Source organism: Pelodiscus sinensis, chromosome 7 (assembly GCF_049634645.1).
Source record: "Pelodiscus sinensis isolate JC-2024 chromosome 7, ASM4963464v1, whole genome shotgun sequence".
Lineage (NCBI taxonomy): Eukaryota > Metazoa > Chordata > Testudines > Trionychidae > Pelodiscus > Pelodiscus sinensis.
This window is the reverse complement of record NC_134717.1, coordinates 18588325-18609097: the sequence shown is the minus strand read 5'-3', so window position 1 is coordinate 18609097 and position 20773 is coordinate 18588325. Positions and strand designations below refer to the sequence as shown.

At 48.5% G+C, this 20773-nt stretch overlaps 1 protein-coding gene across 2 annotated transcripts in view; it reads right to left on the bottom strand.

Moving 5' to 3' along the window:
- The window catches only part of THSD7B (thrombospondin type 1 domain containing 7B), a 630645-nt gene that overhangs the window by 369392 nt on the left and 240480 nt on the right, over positions 1-20773 (bottom strand). For both annotated transcript variants that reach the window (XM_075933305.1, XM_075933306.1), the window contains exon 4: positions 5088-5339. In XM_075933305.1, the coding sequence (XP_075789420.1) occupies positions 5088-5339 (252 nt within the window). The remainder of the gene's footprint in view (positions 1-5087; positions 5340-20773) is intronic.

The following is a 20773-nucleotide window of genomic DNA, read 5'->3' as shown; positions in this document are numbered from 1 at the left end:
CAAAGTTTCTCACCTCCTGTCCCCGCCCTGCAAGGGGCATGCAGTAGGGATGTGGGGGTATGTCTACACTATCACCCTAGTTCGAACTAGGGTGGTTAATGTAGGCAACCGAAGTTGCAAATGAAGCCCAGGATTTAAATATCCCGGGCTACACTTGCATCTTGCCGGGCGCCGCCATTTTTAAAGCCCCGGTAGTTCGGACTCCGTGCCAGCGGCTACACGCGGCACGGAGTAGGTAGTTCGGATTAGGCTATCTAATCCGAACTACCAGTACTCCTCGTGAAACTAGAGAGCCTAATCCGAACTACCTACTCCGTGCCGCGTGTAGCCGCGGGCACGGAGTCCGAACTACCGGGGCTTTAAAAATGGCGGCGCCCGGCAAGATGCAAATGAAGACCGGGATATTTAAATCCCGGGCTTCATTTGCAACTTTGGTTGCCTACATTAACCACCCTAGTTCGAACTAGGGTGGTAGTGTAGACATACCCTAATAGTGTAGTCGATTATCCAATAAACTGATAAGCAAAAACTTGCAGGTCAATGCTATAGACTACACACATTCTGCACGCACCCCATGCCAGTACGTTTTTTAGCAGCTGCCCAGCAACCTGGCTCAGTCCTGGCTTGCGCTGGGTTCAGGACCTACCCACGGTGGCTCAGCATTTAAAGTGTATTAGGAGCCAGTCAGGCAGGTAGCCCAGCTCGGTTCCAGCTTGCACCAGATCCAGGAGCTCAGATCCCTCCCAGACAGGGGCTACTGCCACCCTGTGCTGTTGCCTCTGTATCACAAGCAGCAGCACAGGGCGACAGGCAGCCAGTCTGTGAGAGTAGCTGGTTTTAAACAGGATGCCCTGGTAAACCAGCTCCTGCCTGGCACCCCACACTGATGCCTCTGGTACCAACAAGCTCTTGTTTACTGATTTTCACTCTTCCATCTAAATGCACGTCAATTTCAAAGATGAAAGAATGAGAAATTGTCCTGCTGATTTCATGCTCTGTATACAATTGTTTCAGTTGATACCTGATTGAAATGCACTAGCTTCTGGTTAATGAGAGAATGAAGAGAAGGGTGCATCAGAGGCAGCAGCGCGGAGTGGTAGAGGCCACCTCGGCAGTGGGGCCAGATCGCACTGGCTGCCAGCCCCACTCACAGGGACTATAGAATCATTGAGTAACTGACTAGAATTCATGAGGTTAATTGACTATTCAGTTAACCAATATTTAACATCCCTAGCAAGTGGCACCTAGAGTATACTGCCACACCCCAATGGCCCTCTCTCTCAAGTTGCTAAATATCCCAGGACATTTTGGGGAAGGGTCAAAGGTCTGAGTGTGGAGTGAATGAAGGATTCCTTTGCAGGTTGCGAGAGGCCAAAAAGGGGGAGAACGAAGAGCGCAGCAAACAGGTTAACTCCACACTTCTGCTAGGCCCAAAGATAAGACGCTGGCTCCAGCAAGCTTAAGGCCACAGCACACACTTGTCTCTCGGCTGCCGGCCAAGAAAGAGGGGGGCCTGGAATCCATCGATCAGCCGTAAGAAAGACATTCAAATGAATATATCTGCAAAGCCAGCCCATAACAAGCAAAACAAGTGAAGGCCAGCACAGAGAGAAGCAAAGGGAACAATAGAGTCTAGCTGGTGTGTTTTGGGCAAGTCAGGGAGACCACAGAAAGCCGGTTTAAACTGTAATAAAGAGTACCTGGAACAGAGGTCGCGGAATGGAACACCTCCAAAGGAGCCCAGGACTTAAAACTCTCCTGAGAGCTGGAGCAATTCGGAGAGATCACAGTGGACCCTGGATGACCTGTGCACACAGGACCGAACTTCCGTCCACCCTTCCCCCTCTTCTTCTTTCATTACACTCAGGCCTGGCCAGCCTCGAGTAGTGAGTGTGAAAGTGGGTTAGTGTTCGGGATGCTAACGCTTTCTTCCTTCCTCTGAGTGATGTGGGAAGCACCCATCACTCTCTGCTGTTATTTTATTATTTTAATACTAAAGCTTTAAAATTTAGACACTTGGTGTGTTCCGTCATCTCTTCCCCTAACGATCCTGAGGCCTCAGGCAGATTGGTAACAAAAATCTGCCATAATACCACCAGCTGTTCAAAACAGCTGGCTGGTCACTCTAGGCACCACACGCCCCTGGCGGGGGAAGGAGATTTTGCGCACTCCCCATCCCCAGGTCTCGACTGGCCTGGGGGCAGGGGAACAGCAGGGCGGACACAGGCCAGATCAACCTGCTTGGTGCACTGGATCTGGTCCTTGGAGGCTCTCTTGCCCATCCCTGCTCTAGTGCTCTTCCTGGTGCTCCATACCCCCATCTCACAGTGATGTGGTTTAACTTTCACAATCTCTCACTCTGATTCATCAGTGCTAAAAAAAAAATGGCAGGGAAGGGAAACCAGGCTACAGACACCCTTCTCTTCAGTCCCTCATTAACCAGAAGCTAGAGTATTTCAATCAGATATCAACTGAAACAATTGTATACAGAGCATAAAATCAGCAGGACAATCTCTTGTTCTTTCATCTTTGAAATTGACGTGCATTTAAGTAGAAGAGTGAAAATTAGTACACAAGAGCTTGTTTGTTGGATCCGATCAAGCAAGCAACTTTTTAAAAAAAATTGTCCTACCTCCTGCTACTGGAGGAAGTGGGAGGATGAGCAATTGGCTGACTTTGAAGAAACTCATTTGCAATCCCAGTAATGACACTTGGACAGGTTTCACCTTTCCAAGAGGATGTGCAGAGAGATTTTTCCCTCCTTCAAAGGCTTTTTGGCAATGAACAGTGAGGTTCCAGAAACTCATTACTTGGTACCATGAGTAACTCTGCTGTTAAATGCATTCCCTGACCCTGTCACACACAGAGAAGTAAGGAGTGTATTAGCTTCTTTCTGGAGCACACCAGGGCTGTGTCCAGACTCAGGGTTTTTTTCGGGAAAAGTAGCCTTTTTCCGAAAAAACTTCCCCTGCGTCCAGACTCAAGCCGCGTTCTTTCGAAATTAAATCTAAAGAACGTGGCTTTTCTTTCGATGGCGGTAAACCTCATTTCACGAGGAAGAACGCCTTCTTTCGAAAGTTCCTCTTTCGAAAGAAGGCATTCTTCAATGTAAATAGGGCTTCTTCAAAAGAGAGCATCCAGACTCACCGGATGCTTTCTTTCGAAAAAGCAAGCCGCTTTTTCGAAAGTTCAACGTGCAGTCTAGACGCTCTCTTTCGAAAGAGGCTCTTTCGAAAGTATCTTTCAAAAGCGCCTCTTTCGAAAGAGGCTTGCAGTCTAGACACAGCCCAGGAGCCCTCCCCTGTAGCCTGACCACAGATGGTGCAGAGGAGCACCATGAATAGGACCTTCAGAATGAGCTGGGAGTAAGCTCCATAATTAACCCTTCACAGAACCCAGAGCAACAATAAACCCATCAATATGGAGCCAGGAATAGTGGGAACAAAGTATCTCCGTGTGGGAGGGTTTTGGAAGTAGTTAAAGTCAAAGCCATGCTATTTGCTCCTATTGACCTTGAGGATGTTCTTTGTTATAGAGAGAGAAGAATAGTCATCCAAGATGAGCTTTCCATGCTTTACTGCTCTCTGTCTGATGTGGAACTTTTCAGATTTTCCAGAGACAATTAACAGAGAGCCATGGCCACCTGTCGACCCCCTCCTTCCCCCCCAGAAAGTCAGAGAGGTTCTGTGTGTGAACCTTTCCTCACCTGCAGACCCATGGTTTCTGCTCCGACCTCTGGCCCCCGTGCAGCTTTAACCCACACGCACTTCTGGGTGTGGTATACGGTCCCATTTAGCAGCACAGAGGCCATTTGAGTCAGGCCTCATAAGCGGCTCATGTTCTAAGCTCCCAGAGGTGTCAGGTTCGATTCCACCTGCAGACAACCAGGTTCTGCCGGCGTTACACAGTATCTAAGCAACAGTCCCTGAAAGAGGGCCATACTGTTGAACTTTCCATAGTCTAGCTGACATGGAGCATAGCAGTGTGAGGATTCTCTTCAGGAATCTATAGAAAAAGATTCCAGGATTTCCTTAATCTCTGTCACTCTGAAGCCTAAAATGACCAAGTCAGTGTGAAGCGATGGAAGTGGCTATAGGCATAGTTGAGTGCACTGTGTGTTCACAGTATCACCAGGGTGCAATCATCACTAGGATTCAGAATTTAGTACCATCATTTTTAAAAAAATTCTCCACCATTTTGACTTTATTTATTATAGCCACACAGCAGTAAGACACATATCCATGCCATTCCAAGAATCCTAGACTACTGTGATGTCAGAGGTAACTCAACCAATCACCACTCTGGCTCTCCAGCTAAGTTTCATGTAACAGTTTCAGATAGTGGATTACTTGGTCCAGCTGCTGCACCCATGTGCCCAGTGCCACCCACAAAAATCACACAGAACAACCCCCTTAGACATAAATCAACTGATCCACCAACGCAACATAACAGACAAAAATTATTCCAAAAAGTCTAGTCCCGCAACACATCATGTCTCCTTCTTTCACCAGCCACACAAAACCACACATTCCCACCACAACTCAACCTACACAACAACCCCAAATAAACTTAACTCTTCACTGCAGTGCACACCCCTTATTCACCACCTACACAAGTCCATACAACTCTCCAATCATACCACACCACACCCACAAATCAACATCATCGGCACACGCATAATAACTCTGACCATCACTCTGAAGCCTAGAATGTCCAAGTCAATGTGAAGCAATAGAAGCAACTACAAGCATGATTGAGATCTTTGTGTATGTGTGTGTGTGTGTGTTAACAGTATCATTGAGATTCAGTGTGTTACCTTTCTGTTTTTAAGCCATTTATGAATTAAACCCATGTTACAGCATGGATTTACATCTACTAATACAGGAAGAAAATTCACATTTATAATTTTTTAATAAAGAAACAGACTTCACATCACTAACCCTTTCGTTAAAATCAGGGGAAGGGGCACAGAGACACGTGAATAAATTTGACCTTCATTACCAAATGACATGCCTTGTTCACAATATATGTGCAAACAGGGCTTTGCACTCCATCTGAAAAGGTGCTGGCAAAACTCCGTAATATACCTGGGGCATGGATGCAGAAACTCTTTTCCTCCGATGTTGCAGGCCTCCTTCTCTTCTAGCTCAGGGCACTCCTTCCCGATGCCTACTGCAATGTATTTTATGCTCCTGTGTCTGCTTCGGAATCCTGGAGAAAGATCCCCTGAGTGACAAGTCTTTGAGCAGGTGCTCCACGCAGACCAAACCGATGTTTCACAGTCTTTAGGCATGACGCATGACTGAAAGGTCAGTGGGATGGTTTCTTGCATACAAAGGCTGTGACAAGAAAATGGTAAAAAAGCTGAGGAGTTCTTGTTTGTTGCTGGATTTTAATTTTTCTATCGTCCCCTCCGTCCTCAGTGCCCGGCCACCCACCTAAAAATTACATACTATAAACCAGGTTCTGATCTCACTCCTACCTGTGCAAATCCAGAGCAATTTCAGTTATGTTAATGGAGTTATATCAGGGCTCACATGGCAAAAGAGACAGGTGAATCAAGTGTGATAAAACAACTAATCTGGCAGGTTTTTAAAAGATTTTACATCATTCATACTAAAATATCTTGCACAATATACGTCCAGTTCATCCCCTGAGTTAGAATAGATTAAAAAAGCAGGACTGTGATGATATATTCTGCAAACTTCCTTCTATGAGCTGGATCAAGTCAGTATTTCAGTGTCTATCCAGAACAAACAAACACACACGCATACACACACACACACACACACACACACAGAAAACATTGCAGAACTGCTGTCACTATCAACAGTTCACATCACAACATTCTTTCTGTTGGATACACAAGAGCCCAGTTGAGTCAGATATTGAAATATTTCCTACTGAATGACTTCTTTGAGAGACTGGAGATATCTCAACATCTTTAGAATGAAGCAATAAAATGATATTTTGAATGATTCTGGGATCACACCAAAAATAGGACAGACATGGCAATCAAAAACATATTAGTTCTAACAGACTTTGCTTTTTCTTGGCTAGATTTAACACTAAATTAAATATTTCTCTATCCAAGTGTTTCCAAAGCCAGATTAAAGCAAATAGTGACTGGAATTAGAGCACTACTTGGATACATATGTCTGTCTATCCGCAGAAGGAATATCCACAGATAGACATTGGGATGCCCAGAGTTGTATTCCCAGAGTTGTTAACTCGAGTCCGACTTAAGTCGCTTGGGTGACTCTACTTGAGACTCGACTCGGGTTCATTGTTTGTGACTTGAGACTCGACTTGAGACTTGCTAATTATGTTAAATCGACTAGATGAAAAATTGTCAGAAAATGCCGATATTGATGGCTTGTACAAAAATGACTTGACATTTTTTAAATTAAGACTTGAGACTTGACTTGGGACTTGACTCGAAAGTGACTTTAGGGACTCAAGACTCGACTTGAGACTTGAACTATAGTGACTTGAGACCCAACTTGGACTTGACAATGATGACGTGAAGACAACACAGCGAACTCCCAAGACCCACCATGGCCAAGAGAGAGTAGCGTGGTCCTGTTGTACCTGGGAGCCTGCATCCTGCATTGGCAGCTTCTTCCAGCAGCACAGCTGCACTGCCTCCAGCCCTGCTGCCAGAAGAACTGTATGACCCCAAACAGGAGATGCAGTGGCTGGGGGCAGTATAGAGTGAAGTATAGCTGAACTACAGGTGCAAGGAACTGGCTCCCTGGAGTGACAGAACCACACTCCACTCTTTTGGCCACAGTGACTCTTGGGAGTAGAGCCTTGCAGATCTGCAGATCCCAATATCTATCCGTGAATATCCACATCCACAGATATACATTTCTGTCCACGCAGGGCTCTACCTGGAATTCTGCAGCTGGTTTCCGTAGATCTTGTTCTCCACTATTGGCTGGTTTTATCATTTATACATTTGTAAAATCATTGTAAAGTGTTTGCTCACTTTACACAAGTAAGCATCACTATCCCAGGTGAAAGTAGAGAAGCAGGCCTTAAGAGTTCATATCTATGAACATATTTATATTAGCATTACACAATCTAACGCAAATAATCACAGAAGTACGCCATTAAAACAGCTTTTCAATACAGAGCGTCTCCACTATAAAAGTCACCCTGGTATATATCCATTCCACACTAAAGTCATTGACGCTTGAGAACTGATGTGTTATAAGTCCTCCCATTCCCTGCTTCTAAGTCACGTAAAAAACCCCTCCAATATGAGCAAATGGAATACAGCCATGGGAAAAAAAAATCTGTGCTTTAAGTTGTTTTGCTATAAGTCCAAGTTTTTTGGAACATATCTTGGACTTACAGTGAGGATGGCCTGTACATAAGCTTGATTACTTTGGGTAAGACAAGCTCAAGCCAAGTGTCCATTTTTTCTCTGATTAAATATCCCAATGCTAACTACAGGGCCATACATATGCAGGCAAGCTTTTTTATTCAGCTTCTTAGTAGAGCTGCAAGAGAGAACTTGCAGAAAACCCCTCATTCTCTCCTCCTCCCCAGCCATCTGCAGTTCAGCCATAGAGACATCAATGGCTCTCCAGAGTAGAAGAAATGCCCCCCTTCTCCACCCTACAGTCCCAGAGCAATGGGCACAAAAGAAAGTTGGGAGGGGTAAAATTAAAGAGAATATAGTGACTTAGGTGTAGAGCATTCATCAGGGAGACACCAAAAAAGCAGAGAGGGAGGTGGAGAAAATGGATCGAACAGGGAAAGAACAAAAATTGTCCAGGATGGGGAATCCCAAGGAAAGAGAAAGGAAAGAGTTATATGCCCATACTTGCAAATGTCCGTACCAGGGTTGATATGAAACTACTCAAAAGTGGAGCTCAGTTAAGCACATACTTCTCTTTCCTTTGTAGTTTTATTTTTTTCCAGCTCCCAATTGCTCACAGTCGGGGTTTTACCAAATGCAAAGAGCAAAGCATGTAGGTCTTAAAGGTGGGAAACCCAGAGTCCTGGTGCCAAGGGATCTGTTATTAAATCTCTTAGGGTATGTCTACACTACAGAGTTATTTCGAAATAGTTAATTCAAAATAAATTATTTCAAAATAACGCGGATAGACACAAAATTCATTTCAAAATAGCATTTTGCTATTTAGAAAAAGCGCGTCCACACTGAGTGGACAATGAATCTCATTTAAGGCTGGACAGAATCAGGTCCAGCAGGGCATCAGCTCAGGAGTTACTTTGTGTGGCTACTGCCTGAGGCTATCTGAGGCCTGTGCTTAAAGGGACCCTCCCTGGACAGCCGGTTCTCAGCTTTCCCTGCTTGCTTGTCTACCTCGATGAGGGACAGCAAAGTATTTTGTCTCTGCATGCTCTGGTTGCCCTCACTCGGGCCACAACAGCACTCTTCAACATGCAGCCAGAACTGCCCCTGGGCACTCTGGTGCTTCTCATGGTTGCTGTGAGCCTGGCTGCACTTTCTTCAGGCTGCTGAGAGGTCCATCAGGGGGCTGTCAGTATCCAGGAGGCCCTGTGGGAGAGCTTCCAACCTGAGGAGCACTAAGAGCTCTGCCCCACTGGGGGCTTGTGCCTCATTCCTCCCACTGCCCCCTCCCTAACCCCCCTTCCTGATGTCAAATAAAATACACGTATTTTCATGAACACAAATTGTCTTTATTTAACAAAACTGGGATCGGGGAATGAAACTCTGGTCAGACTGGGGAAAGGAGGCAGGAGAGGGAAGAAGAGAGGGGGGGAAACCTGGGAGGAGGGAGCTGGAATGGGGAAGCAAGGGGAAGAAGGGGGAGGGGAAGCTCAGAGCTCAGAGTTAGGGATCTCACCAGACCAACTTGATTTTCATGCAAACCTGCTCCTGGGTTCGCATGTGGCCTTTGATGGCCAGGCTGGCAGCTATCCCGCCATAGACGGCCGCGTTCCTCCATCTAGTGTGAAGATCATGGACGTTGGGGGCAGAGTCAACCCCTTTAAGGCTTCAGAGAGGGGGGAGGGAGAGGAGTGGTCTTGGTTGAGGCTGGAGTGGCCACCAGGACACCCTGGGAAGGCTGGAGGCCCCTATTTCGATATAAGTGTCTACACAGCACTTATTTCAAAATAGCTATTTTAAATTTGGCATTTTTTCTCTTGGAATGAGGTTTACCAAATTTGAAATAAGTATTCCGCTACTTCGAATTAATTTCAAAATAGCAGTTTGGCTGTGTAGATGCTAATAAAGTTATTTCAAAATAACTTTGCTGTGTAGACATACCGTTTTAGACTGCACGGTGAAACGAACCAGGGCCTGGTGTACTGAAAATGCATCAGGACACATGCTTTCATTCAGAGTTCTTTGTTAGAAACTGCATTTATAAAACTAGTATAGAATTAATTCTATATGACCGAGGAGCCTGACAGTGCACAAGAAATATGACCTCTGTCCTGGAAACTTATAGGCCAATATCAGACATGTGACAACTAAGGGGAAATAAATCTAAAGGAAGGGCTTGTGAGAGAGAAAGAACAAGAGTTATATCAATAGCTACAGGTTATTTAGACTAAGGAACTTCTCATTGTTACATGTTTGTACAATGAGGTGGTAGCTTTTGGGTAGTATTATGCATGGTGGACAATTTTATTTAAAAAAATAAATCTCATAACTTGTGTGAGTCCCAGCAGAAGTAAGTTTTGAGGAGGAACTGAATAACAAAGTGTTGGTGGTTTGGTGGAACAGTTCAGGCCACAAAATAGAAGTAAAGTGGAAAAGAAAAAAGAAAAGATAGTTGTGGAAGAAATGGGCAAACCAGAAGGACAAGGGAAGTGTAGAGTCTGTGCTCTTTGGGGAGTGGTGCAGTGCTGAAGTTGGGGGTTAAGAGCTGTCTCTTTTTTAACGTACTTTGTGTCAACATGCCCAGTAAAAAGTAATGTGACCTGTGGAACATGGGACTGGTTAAAAAAGTGCCACTGTGGAGAACTAAGAGATCAGGAAATATTTTTGTTGTCTCCAAGATGCATCACACTGCTTTCTACTTTCTTACAAAATCTTTTTTCCTTTTAATTTAAACCCATATTCTGTCCCTCGTTAGCCCCAAAGAATGACTCGGTAGAATAAAATACATGAAAAAATACCTCTCTAGCCACAGGTAAACCTGTGCTACATACTAAGGACAGACAAACCCCTTTCTGCAAAGCTGGCACACACAGGAGCACTATTGTTATTAAAGGAAGAATCTATAATTCACAGTGTAACTATGATGGTCAAGTGATTGAAGCAGGGACTGGAAGCCACAGATTTATGAATTCTAATCCCAGGTCTGATCCTTATTCCCACAATCACAGAGGACAGGTCACTAACCATCTGGATCTCAGCCTTCCTATTTATAAAACAGGGATACTACTCTCTTCAATGAAGTGTTGGGGAGAGTAAACATATGGGCTACGTCTACACTGGCACCTTTTTCAGGAAAGGCTTAAAACGGAATACTATTCAGTTTTCAGTTTTTCCGGAAAAGGAGCGTCTACATTGGCCCCGGAGTTATCGTCGTAACGAAGCGCTTTTCCGGAAAAGCGCGTCTACATTGGCGGCACGCTTTTCCAGAAAAGCAGAAGCCAGGAGCCATTTTGAAGAGGGCAAAGGCCACCAGACCTTTCCGGGGGCGGGGCCAGAGCGCCGTTCAGACACGCGGTTAAAGGGGTCTCGCCGGGCAGCCGTTGGTCTCCTACTCCCATGCCTTGGGGCCTCTGCCAGGGACTGACACCCTTTGCAGGGTCTGTGGGTGCCCTCTGACTTTTGGGGACACCACCCTTTGGCCCCCAACTGCTTTTGCCTGCGGGGTTTTTTTTCTGCCCTGCTCTGTCTGCTATGGAGCCATGGGTGGCCATGTGCCTGGTCAGGCCCCTGTTGGGGCTGTACAGGTGGCTGCGGCTCGTGCTGCAGGCAGGTGCCATACTGTTCATGGACCATGAGGCAGAGACCGCCTTGGACTCCCTCACCAGGGAGGCCCTGGCAACTGTGTGGCATCAGCACCCGACTGTAGACCGGCCCGTCTGGAGTTTGGACATCAGCACCGAAGGGTGGGACCGGGTGGTCCTCGGACGATGGGACGACTACCAGTGGATCCAGAATTTCCGGATGAGAAAGCGGACCTTCTTGACGCTGTGCACCTGGCTCACCCCCGCGCTGCAGAGAACCGCCACCCGGCTGCAGCCACCCATCCCCGTGAAGAAGAAGGTCACCATCGTACTCTGGAAGCTGACCACACCGGACAGCTACCGCTCGGTGGCCCATCAGTTCGGGGTGGGAAGATCCACTGTTGGAGTGATCGTCATCGAGGTAAGTCCCAGGGAGAGTAGAATGGGGGGAGGGTGCTGCACTCCAGGCCCAGGGACAGCCAAGACTCCCGGCTGGGTCGCCCAGGGGTTTGTGCCGCCCCTCCCTTGCACAGGCCCGGTGGGGAGGGGCGTGCGGCGAGGGGGATCCTGGGGAGTGAGTGAGTGTGTGTGTGTGTGTGTGTGTGTGTGTGTGTGTGTGTGTGTGTGTGTGTGTGTGAGGACAGAGGGAATCAAGGGGGAGGCCTAAGGGAGTGCACACTCACCCCTGCCATATGTGATATGTTCCCTTCTGTTTCTCTGCACCCTTCTGCAGGTCGTCCACGCCATCAACGACGTCCTGCTCCCGTGAATCATCCGCCTGCGCGACGTGCATGACACCATGGCTGGCTTCGCTGCCCTCGGGTTCCCCAACTGCGGGGGAGCCCTGGACGCCACCCACATCCCCATCCGGGCCCCAGAGCATCAAGCGGCCCATTTCATGAACCGAAAGGGGTACTGCTCCATCGTCCTGCAGGCCCTCGTGGACTACCGGGGCTGCTTCCTGGACATTTACGGGGGCTGGTCCGGCCGGGCACACGACGCCCGCATCCTCCGGAACTCTGGACTGTATCGCAGGTTGGAGGCGGGCACCTACTTCCCCTGGTGGGACTTGACTGTCGGGGATGTGCCTATGCCCATCTGCGTCGTCGGGGATGCGGCCTACCCCCTGATGCCCTGGCTCATGCGGCCCTACACGGGGCAGCTGGACCAGAACCGGGCCTGGTTCAACGACCGCCTCAACCAGGCCCGAAACCCAGTGGAGCTGGCCTTCGGACGTTTAAAGGCCCGCTTCCGTTGCTTGCTCACCCATCTCGAGATGGGTGAGCAGAATGCAACAGAGGTCCTGGCCGCGTGCTGTGTGCTCCACAACATTGTGGAGCGCAGTGGGGAGGCCTTCCTCCCTGCATGGGTGGCAGCCAAGGCACAGACCTGGGAACAGCCCGACACAGCTGCCGTCCGCCAGGCGCGCCAGGATGCGGTGTGCATCAGAGAGGCCCTGGTGGACATGTTTGCCCAAGCCCCGTAGTAGGGTCACCTGGGTGTCCCCAGACTACTCCCGCCCGTCCCCTACCCTTCCCCACCCCCTCCCCTTAGCTCCCCCCCAAATTGTAAAGCGTCGGGTGAAAGCATGTCGGCCGTCATCGAGTCTGTTCGTCGGGTGCGTTGGGCTTAGTTAGGGTTTTTCTTTTTAGCTTAGGCTAGGGTTTAGGCCACCATCGCCTGTCCGAAGAACAGCCACGAGGATGCGGGGTTCATGTGGAAGGCTGAAGTCAGCGTACCTGATTCCAGTCATCTTCCGTCGAGGGATCTCCTGGCTGTTCCTCTCCTGAGGCCCAGAAGGACCAAAGGATTGAGGTGGCCAGCTTCACCGTCATCTTCCGTCGAGGGATCTCCTGGCTGTTCCTCTCCGGAGGCCCGGAAGGACGAAAGGATTGAGGTGGCCAGCAACACCACAATCGTCCTCCCTGCACCTAGACTATGTTTAATTATCTGTTGTGTGCATCGTGTAACCGTTCTTGCTAGTTTGTTATCTATGTAAATATAGTTTGTGGTTTACATTTTACTGAAAAGTGTCAGCATTTATTTCTGCGCCACAAACCACTGACCACTTACTAAGGACCCCCCCCCAGAGATAGAGTACAGATTTCGTTCTCCACAGTTTGCCACCATGTTAACTTTAAGTGGCTACTTGGCATCTCACATCATTTCGTACACTACCTAGAGTTACACAATACCCAACACAGGAATGAACAGCAAAATAGAGAACTGTTTACTTACAAGGGGGGGGGAAGAGACCTTCAACTGGGACAGGAAGGGGGGGGGAGACCTTCAACTGCGACAGAACGGGGGGGCAGTTACTGGGACGGGCGGCCCCTGCGAGCGCTCCTCCGGGGGCCAGCCTGCCCACGCTGGGCAGACCGCGTCGGGGCAGGCTGCATGTGGAGGTGGCTAGGGGCAGGAACAGGGGCAGGAACTGGGATAGGAGGAGGGGCAGGAACAGGGGCAGGAGCTGGGATGGGAGGGGGCATGAGCTGTGCTACGGGAGGGATGGCGAGGGCCTGGGCTCTGCCCATGCCATAGTGAATGGCATGCACAATATGTGCCGTCAGCGTGTCCATTGTGGTGCGCATCCCTCGGCATTCGTCCAGGAAGGCAGCCCAGCCGTCCTGCCGCCACTGCAGGTCCCCCTGCACCCGCTCCGTGATGGAGGCCTGGATTGCCTCCACGGCGTTGACATGCCGGCGAAGCAGTTGGTCCCTCTGTTGGAGCCTGTGCCTCCGGGGTTGGCCTGCTGGGAGTGCCGCTGCTGCCGCAGTGGAGGATCTGGTGCTGGGTCCCGCTGCAGGGAAGAGAAGAAAGGACGGGTCAGTCAGGCAGGCCTCCACTGTCCCCATACCACATGCCCTCCACCCCTGAGCCCAGGTGACCCCACAGTTGTGGGCTTGGGCCCACTCGGTTCCCCTCCTGTCCCCGGTGTTGTACGTTTGCATGGGGGACCGCCCCTGGAGTAGGGTCCCCCCTCCAGTACTGTAAGCACCGGTCTGTATCCTGGTCCCGTGGAGGGCGGGAGGGTGCTTGTGCTGCATTCACTTGCGGAACTCCCTGCCAGTGGAGACTGTGAAAAGCTTTGGGCTAATCACTGGTGTTAGACAGGGAGCGAGATGCATCCCCACGCAGTGCCTGGGAGCACATCTGGCAGAGGCGGTCTGGGCTCTCAGATCACCTCACGTGGGATATCTCCTGGACAGAACCAGAAGAGTGACTGGGTGGGGGGATGTTCCATCCTTGCAGCAACACTCAGGGGCCCTTCCCCCTCCCACTATCCCTCCCGCAAGCCCGGTAGCCCAGGGACATGTGTGGCCACAGTGGGGACTTCCCTCAGGGAGGCAGTCAAGGCACCGGGAGCAGGCGAGGGGCTCGGTGGGGGTCCAGGGTCACAGGACTGTGATGCTGCAGTGTACCCAATAGCAGTTGGCTGTGCCTCACAGCGAGGCATGGGACAGTGTTGCCGTTCTCCGTGCTGCACCCTTGGCGGAGCTGCGGGCTCTGAGCTGAGTCCCTGGGGCCCTGGCTGGTTCCAGCCGGCATCCACCCTTCCCCCTGGTCCTGCCGAATGTGCGTGAGCAGCACAGTCCCAGGCGTGCCCTGCAGCTGCCTGCCGCGGCCACGTGCCGCTCGGTCACCAGGCTGCACGTGGTTGCACGTGCTGCTTGCTGCCTCATGCCACGCAGCATGCAGCTCACGTGGCCTGAGTAACATGCTCTCCCCCTCCTCCCTCCGGGCACCTGGCCCTTCCCCCGCCCTCCGCCCCCCCGCCTGTTGGGAGTGCAAACTGCACAAACTCACCAGTGGGTTCCTCCCAGGCGTCGGCCTCGGAGGAGCTTCCGGAGGGAGCCTGCTGGGCGGTGGCTATGCTGGCCTCCTCACCGCCAGATGCGCTGGCGCTGTCTTCTCCCTCCCCAGGCTCGGTGGGACGGTTGATGGGGGGCACTGGCAGGTGTCCACAGGGACAGCTGGGGCTTCCGGGGCTGGCGGGCCCAGAAAAGCGTGGAGCTGGTCGTAATAGGGGCAGGCATCGGGTCCTGCCCCCCTTCCGTCGGTGGCCCGCACATATCCCAGCCGCAGCTCTTTTACTTTGCACCGGTACCTGCTCGCAGTTGCGTCCGGGGTGTCCCTGCTGTGCCAGGTTCTGCGCCAGCCGCGTGTACAAGTCTGCATTGCGGCGGCGGGACTGCAGGTCGTGGAGACCCTCCTCCTCCTGCCACAAGTCCAGGAGGGTCTCCAGCTCCCTGGGGGTCCAGGATGGGGCCCAGCATTTCCGGCCCCTGGGGGCTTCCTCCCCTGTGGGTGTAGGGAGCTCGGGTTACCAGGAGGTCCTACGGGGTCTCGCGGCGTCCAAAGCGCTTTTTCCCGTTTCTTCTGCTTTTCCGGAAAAGCTGTCTACACTGGCCCTTTTCCGGAAAAGCTTTTCCGGAATAAGGACTAATGCCCGAGTGGGAACAGCGTACGGTTTCCGGAATAGCGGCTGATTTTGTACAGTACAGCGTCGTTGCTTTTCCGGAAATTCAAGGGGCCAGTGTAGACAGCTCGCAGCTTATTCCGGAAAAGCGGCTGATTTTCCGGAATAAGTGGCCCAGTGCAGACACAGCCATTCAGAATGCCAATTAAAGAGATAGAACTCATCTTTATGAAGCCACGGGGCAACTGACAGACTTGCCAAGCCTATGGGCAAGATGGCAGGGGCCAGCTCTGTGCTCTGTGGAGCCTTGGAGGAAGGAACAGAGCTGAGGATGCCTGCCCTTAGCACCTCCCGGATTGTGCCACACCATCTCCCACCCCCGGCCAGCCCTCAGAACCACCCGAGTGCACCCCTCAGGGCTCTGGAGTGTGCTGCACATGTTTCCAGGGTTGATTTAAAAAGCCTGGTAGTGGCAGTGGCCAGGAGCTCTGCACCTTTTTAACTTGCCTGGCCTGGGGGCAGTTGTCCTCTTTGCCCCATCCACCTACCCCCTGCAGCTGGGAACACTATATTTCTGAGAACACTCTGAAAGTTGTATTAGTAATATTGCAACATTTTAAATAACTATAGCACTGGTTTATTCAGAGGTTTGTACATTCTTGTCTGCAACTTTTGCCTGCACCAAAAAACATATCTATTTCTAGCCATAGGGCACAGGTTGCCAGGTGTCCAGTATTGACCTGGACAGTCTATTCTTTTCGCCTCCTGTCCGGTAAAAAAAATTCTGAAAATACCAGACACCTAAAAATGTCCTGTATTTTCTGATTTCTTTCCCCTGCCAGGAGGCGAAAATACCGGACCCCTGGCAACCCTACACACACTCAGCAACCGGGCCCAGACCCCAGCCTCCCCTCCGGCCCCCCGAGTCTCCATACCTACTGCTTATCTGGTTCTGCAGGGAAGCTGCCTTCTGGCTCCAATCAAGAAAACAAGATGGCCACCAACAAAAAGCCTAAAAACTTTTCTTAAAGGGGCCATACTGTCTTAATGCTGGGGTTTTTTTTCTTAATAATAACTCTCGGGGTTTTTTTTGCTCAACAACTTTAGTCTCCCCCTTTTTTTTCCTCAACAGAATTTTTCCCCTGGTGTTTTTTTTGCGGGGGGTGGAGGAGTGGGAGGGTGTTTGGAATTTTTGGTTAAACCATTTGGCAACCCTATATAGTTATGCAGTTCTTGCACTACTACTGAGATCTAAACTAGTCACCAGGAGACAGTTTGATGGTATTTGACAGGAAACAGGCACAGGGGGAAAGATGGATATGTAGGCTGTCCATGAGAACTACCACTTATTTTACAGAGTACTGAATAATTTAAAAACATTGAAGAGCAGCTGGTTACTTTTACCCATAGTTGCCATCCTGAGGAGATGAAGTTTGGAAGTGTCCTGGCCACAACCCTGAAGTCAATTTGAGCAGTGTCATTGGGAGTGTACTGCATATTTAAAAATTAGGCCATTCTGAAGTGGACCCAACTGCCATACAGGCCATGAGGAAAATTTCCTATTGATTTCATTGAATTAGAGTGGATCTTTTTAGACTGCCCAAATACAGCTTATGGGACCTAATTTAAGCACCCACATTTTAAATTGTTTAACAGCAACCCTTCTGTGTCTCAGATTCCTCACCTAAAAATTTAGGAAACTACTTTCTTGTCTCCAGAGTGTTGCAAGGATGAATTAGTTAGTGCTTAGAAACACTACCAGTGCTTCATACTGTTATCCTAAGCACAGACAGTAAATGAGCTAACCATGCTCATATCAGGATGGTTGAAACATGAATGAAAAGCATCAACAACACTATGGGGTAGTTATTGGCTGTCCAATGGAGCCTAGAATGAGAACTCCGTAACAATGTTTAATTTTGTATGGAATAGGTACTGGGGTCAAAGTTATGTGCTTAGCCACTAATCCCTTCCATCATGACCTTTAATCATTACACAGGTATAAAGTGTTAATACATTTTAACAATGGATTGGAAAATCATATCTAAACAACTCTGGGTCTTATGCCCGCCCTAACCATCTTTAATCTTTCTCATTGTAATATTAGACTAGGCAAACTGCCTTATTTCCTTATTATTGTTTCATTTTTTTATTCCTCAGTACAAAAGTAAGACACTTCTTAATTTCTAATAGATAAGGAGCTAATGAAAATGAATTACTGACTACTCTGATTACAGTATACTAGAAATTTTAGTGGATCTCAACATTGCTAGGAGGCAACTCATATTAATATTTTAAAGAGAGAGTCAGCTGAAACTAGCCTTTAAAAACATCTGTGTATCTTGTGGGGGGCTGCATAAGTGCAACTGAAATTAGAATCTGTGGCAAATCCGAGATCTAATGAGGTATGCAAAGCAAGTAAACTGAATGTGTCAAAGATCTGGATTCTCTTTTCATTTATATATTGCTAGTGCGTAAAGGTATTGAAAAACAGATACATACATGTACACATACTCTGGCCAGTGTCACCTCATGACATCTGCTGCCCAGCAGGTTCCCACGTGCAACAACTCACATCAGTTTAGAGAGCTAAACTTAAAATGATGTGGCAGTGCCACCAAAAACCCAATGTAAAAGCATGTTTTTTCCACCTGGACAAATTTCAGACACAGTCTTTTATGTATTACAGATGTATCTGGGATGAGCTCACAGAAGGCATCAGTATCACCATTAAGTTTGCTGAGCCTGTGAGCCTAAGATGCAATTTCACTGCCCAAATGAAAAATGTGTTTGCTAGATCTAGGATCAAAATTCCAATCACTCAGGGATCCAAAATGGGAATGAGAAAATGGACTGGTAAAAGACTGAACATAAGGCTTTGTCTACGTTACGATTACCTCCTAAAATGTTCATTTATATTATTACAGCACAGGCATTAATCTGTTGGAATTTAAAATGTACCCACGATTCTATTTAATCTATACAGACAGTCATTTAGTGCATTAACTCACAAACATCCCACTCTCCCTACCTTTAATATCAGCAATTCACAGACACTTACCTTCCTTCCTCCCCCTTCCCACCCCCCCGCATCCCCCTTCTGTTCTGCAATGTGATTTGTCCTTTTCATATTTGTTCATTTTTTTTAATTGTATCCTTTGGTATATATGGTTGTGACTACTTTCTTCCACTATTTGATCTGAGGAAGTGGGTCTGGCCCACGAAAGCTCATCATCTAATAAATCGTCTTGTTAGTCTTTAAAGTGCTACATTATCCTGCATTTTGCTTCAACTACCCCAGACTAACACGGCTACATTTCTATCACTATGACTACTGTGGTAATTGTGATCAAGCTTTTCTAAGACAAGTGCCCAAAGCTGGGTTCTGAAATCCAGGTTTAGCCAAAAATTGTTTGGCCTGATTTTCAAAAGTGTTGATTACATTCAGTGGTAAATGAACATGTCCAGTCCTTCTGAAAATTAGACCAGATCTGTTCAACAACCTAAATATGGACATAGGAGCCTAACTTTAGGCATTCTTTAAAAAAAAAATCTTGACAAGATTCTAACGCAACAGAATGAGTAAATCTTTGCCCTCTCTCCTATAGGTTTGCCTAGATGTGGCAATGCTGAAACCACCAATATAACAAATGTCAACATACAAATTCCAGTGGATTATGCCGAGGCTTCTAAACACATAGCAAATTATGCAGACTCCTTGATAAGAAACAAAATGGAACTGCTCTTGAAATCAAAGAATGCATTATGTTTGATTTCCCAGTGATCCTTTTCAGGCCTTATGATAATTACTAGAATTGGTTCCATGAAATGTTGAGATCTGGCAACTGTTCCAACACCTTCAACTCTCCATGAAGTATTTCTAGTTTAAAGGTTTTCTTTTTTGCAAGGCTGGTGCATTTTGCTCATATAGTTGTGGATGGAACAGTCAAATGGATCCTTATAAGATGATTTTAACTAGGAGATTCACGCAGGATTTTAAATTAATTTTAATCACATAGAAGATTCTTCTCATACATAGTACTTCATGTTGGACAGAGGAAGTTCTTTTGGCCAGTTTCTGGCCAAAAACCATTAACTAAATGGTTAACAAAAATCAGTGGAAAAAATAAAAGCAGGTATGAGACAAGTAAGTTTCATACCATTGCTAGCCATCTCCAAAGGGCAGGCAGTTTCTAGTAACATGAACCTTAATGTAAGGGGACTGTTCGCCCCTTACTAAAACTCTGTGGGAGTTTTTGGTTCGCCAGCTCCCAATCTCAAAAGAGGAAGGGTCCATGAGAAATCAGGGCCCTGAAACTGACAGGCCCCATGGTCAATGGAAAGCAGCCAACACTCCAGCTTGGCATGATTGACAGGTTGGACAGGCCAGTGAGGAAAGTAAGAGGCCAGGCCCCGTCTTCTGTGTGACCTGGGATTTTCTGGGTCTCTCTGAGCAAGGAGAGAGCGATAAGAAGAGCAAGCTGTGTGGAGAGGCAGTCTTGCAGCAACAGAGCCAGGTACACACAGCCCTAGGAGTGCAAGCTGTGCTAAGGGGCAGTCCTGCAGCAACAGTGCCAGGCGCACACAGCCTAAGGAGCGCAGACCCCGTGTAGAGCAGCAGACTTGCAGTGATCAGAGAGCCAAAGGGGTCAGAGAAGCAACACAAGGAGCTGGAGATTGGCAAAGCAGCCTGCAGCTGGATGTGGTGAGCAGCTGGGACCAGCAAAGTGGGGGGAGAAGCTCTGGGCAGGGAGACACCACCAGCCAAGAGGCCCTGCAGGCCAGACTGGGAGGCGGGTCCTGCGATGTAGAGCATGAGGCAGTGTGGTCACTGCCAGAGCAAACGTATCCAGCCTGCTGCCCCCTGCAGCACACCCAGGGCTCTGAGAGAAAGCCCTGGGACCTATAAGGAAGAGACTGTGAACTGTCCTTACACTCTGCAGACTGCTATTTTGATGTCCCCATGCTACAGAGCAGCACTGCGTGTTCTCATTTAACCTTTCTCATTTTTTCTTATTCTTTTCTCTTTAATCAGTTGATGTTTAATAAATTGTATTTGCTTTGAACTATATGAAATGATCACTGGGCCAAGAAAGCATCCAGTGTGAGGAGAGCACCCCAGAGTGGGGACACTCTAGCCCCTGCCCCAAGTGACTACAAGGTCAGGGATGAAGCCCCAGGAAACCTGGGCCCAGCCTTGTTGGGGTTTCGAGGACTCTGCTATTCAGGAGAGTGGAAGGGGAGCCCTCAAGGTCAGGGAGGCCGTGGGGTAAAGGAAGTGGGAGTGGGGACTCAGATCCTTTCTTTGGTCCATTTCACCAGGGTGGTATAGAAGCCAGGAAAGTTCCCACAATAGCGGGACCATTCCCCCGCTTACATAACGTTTATTAGTTAAGAAGCCAAAATGAATTCCCCTCAGTAATCCTGCAGCTGCAAATGATGAAT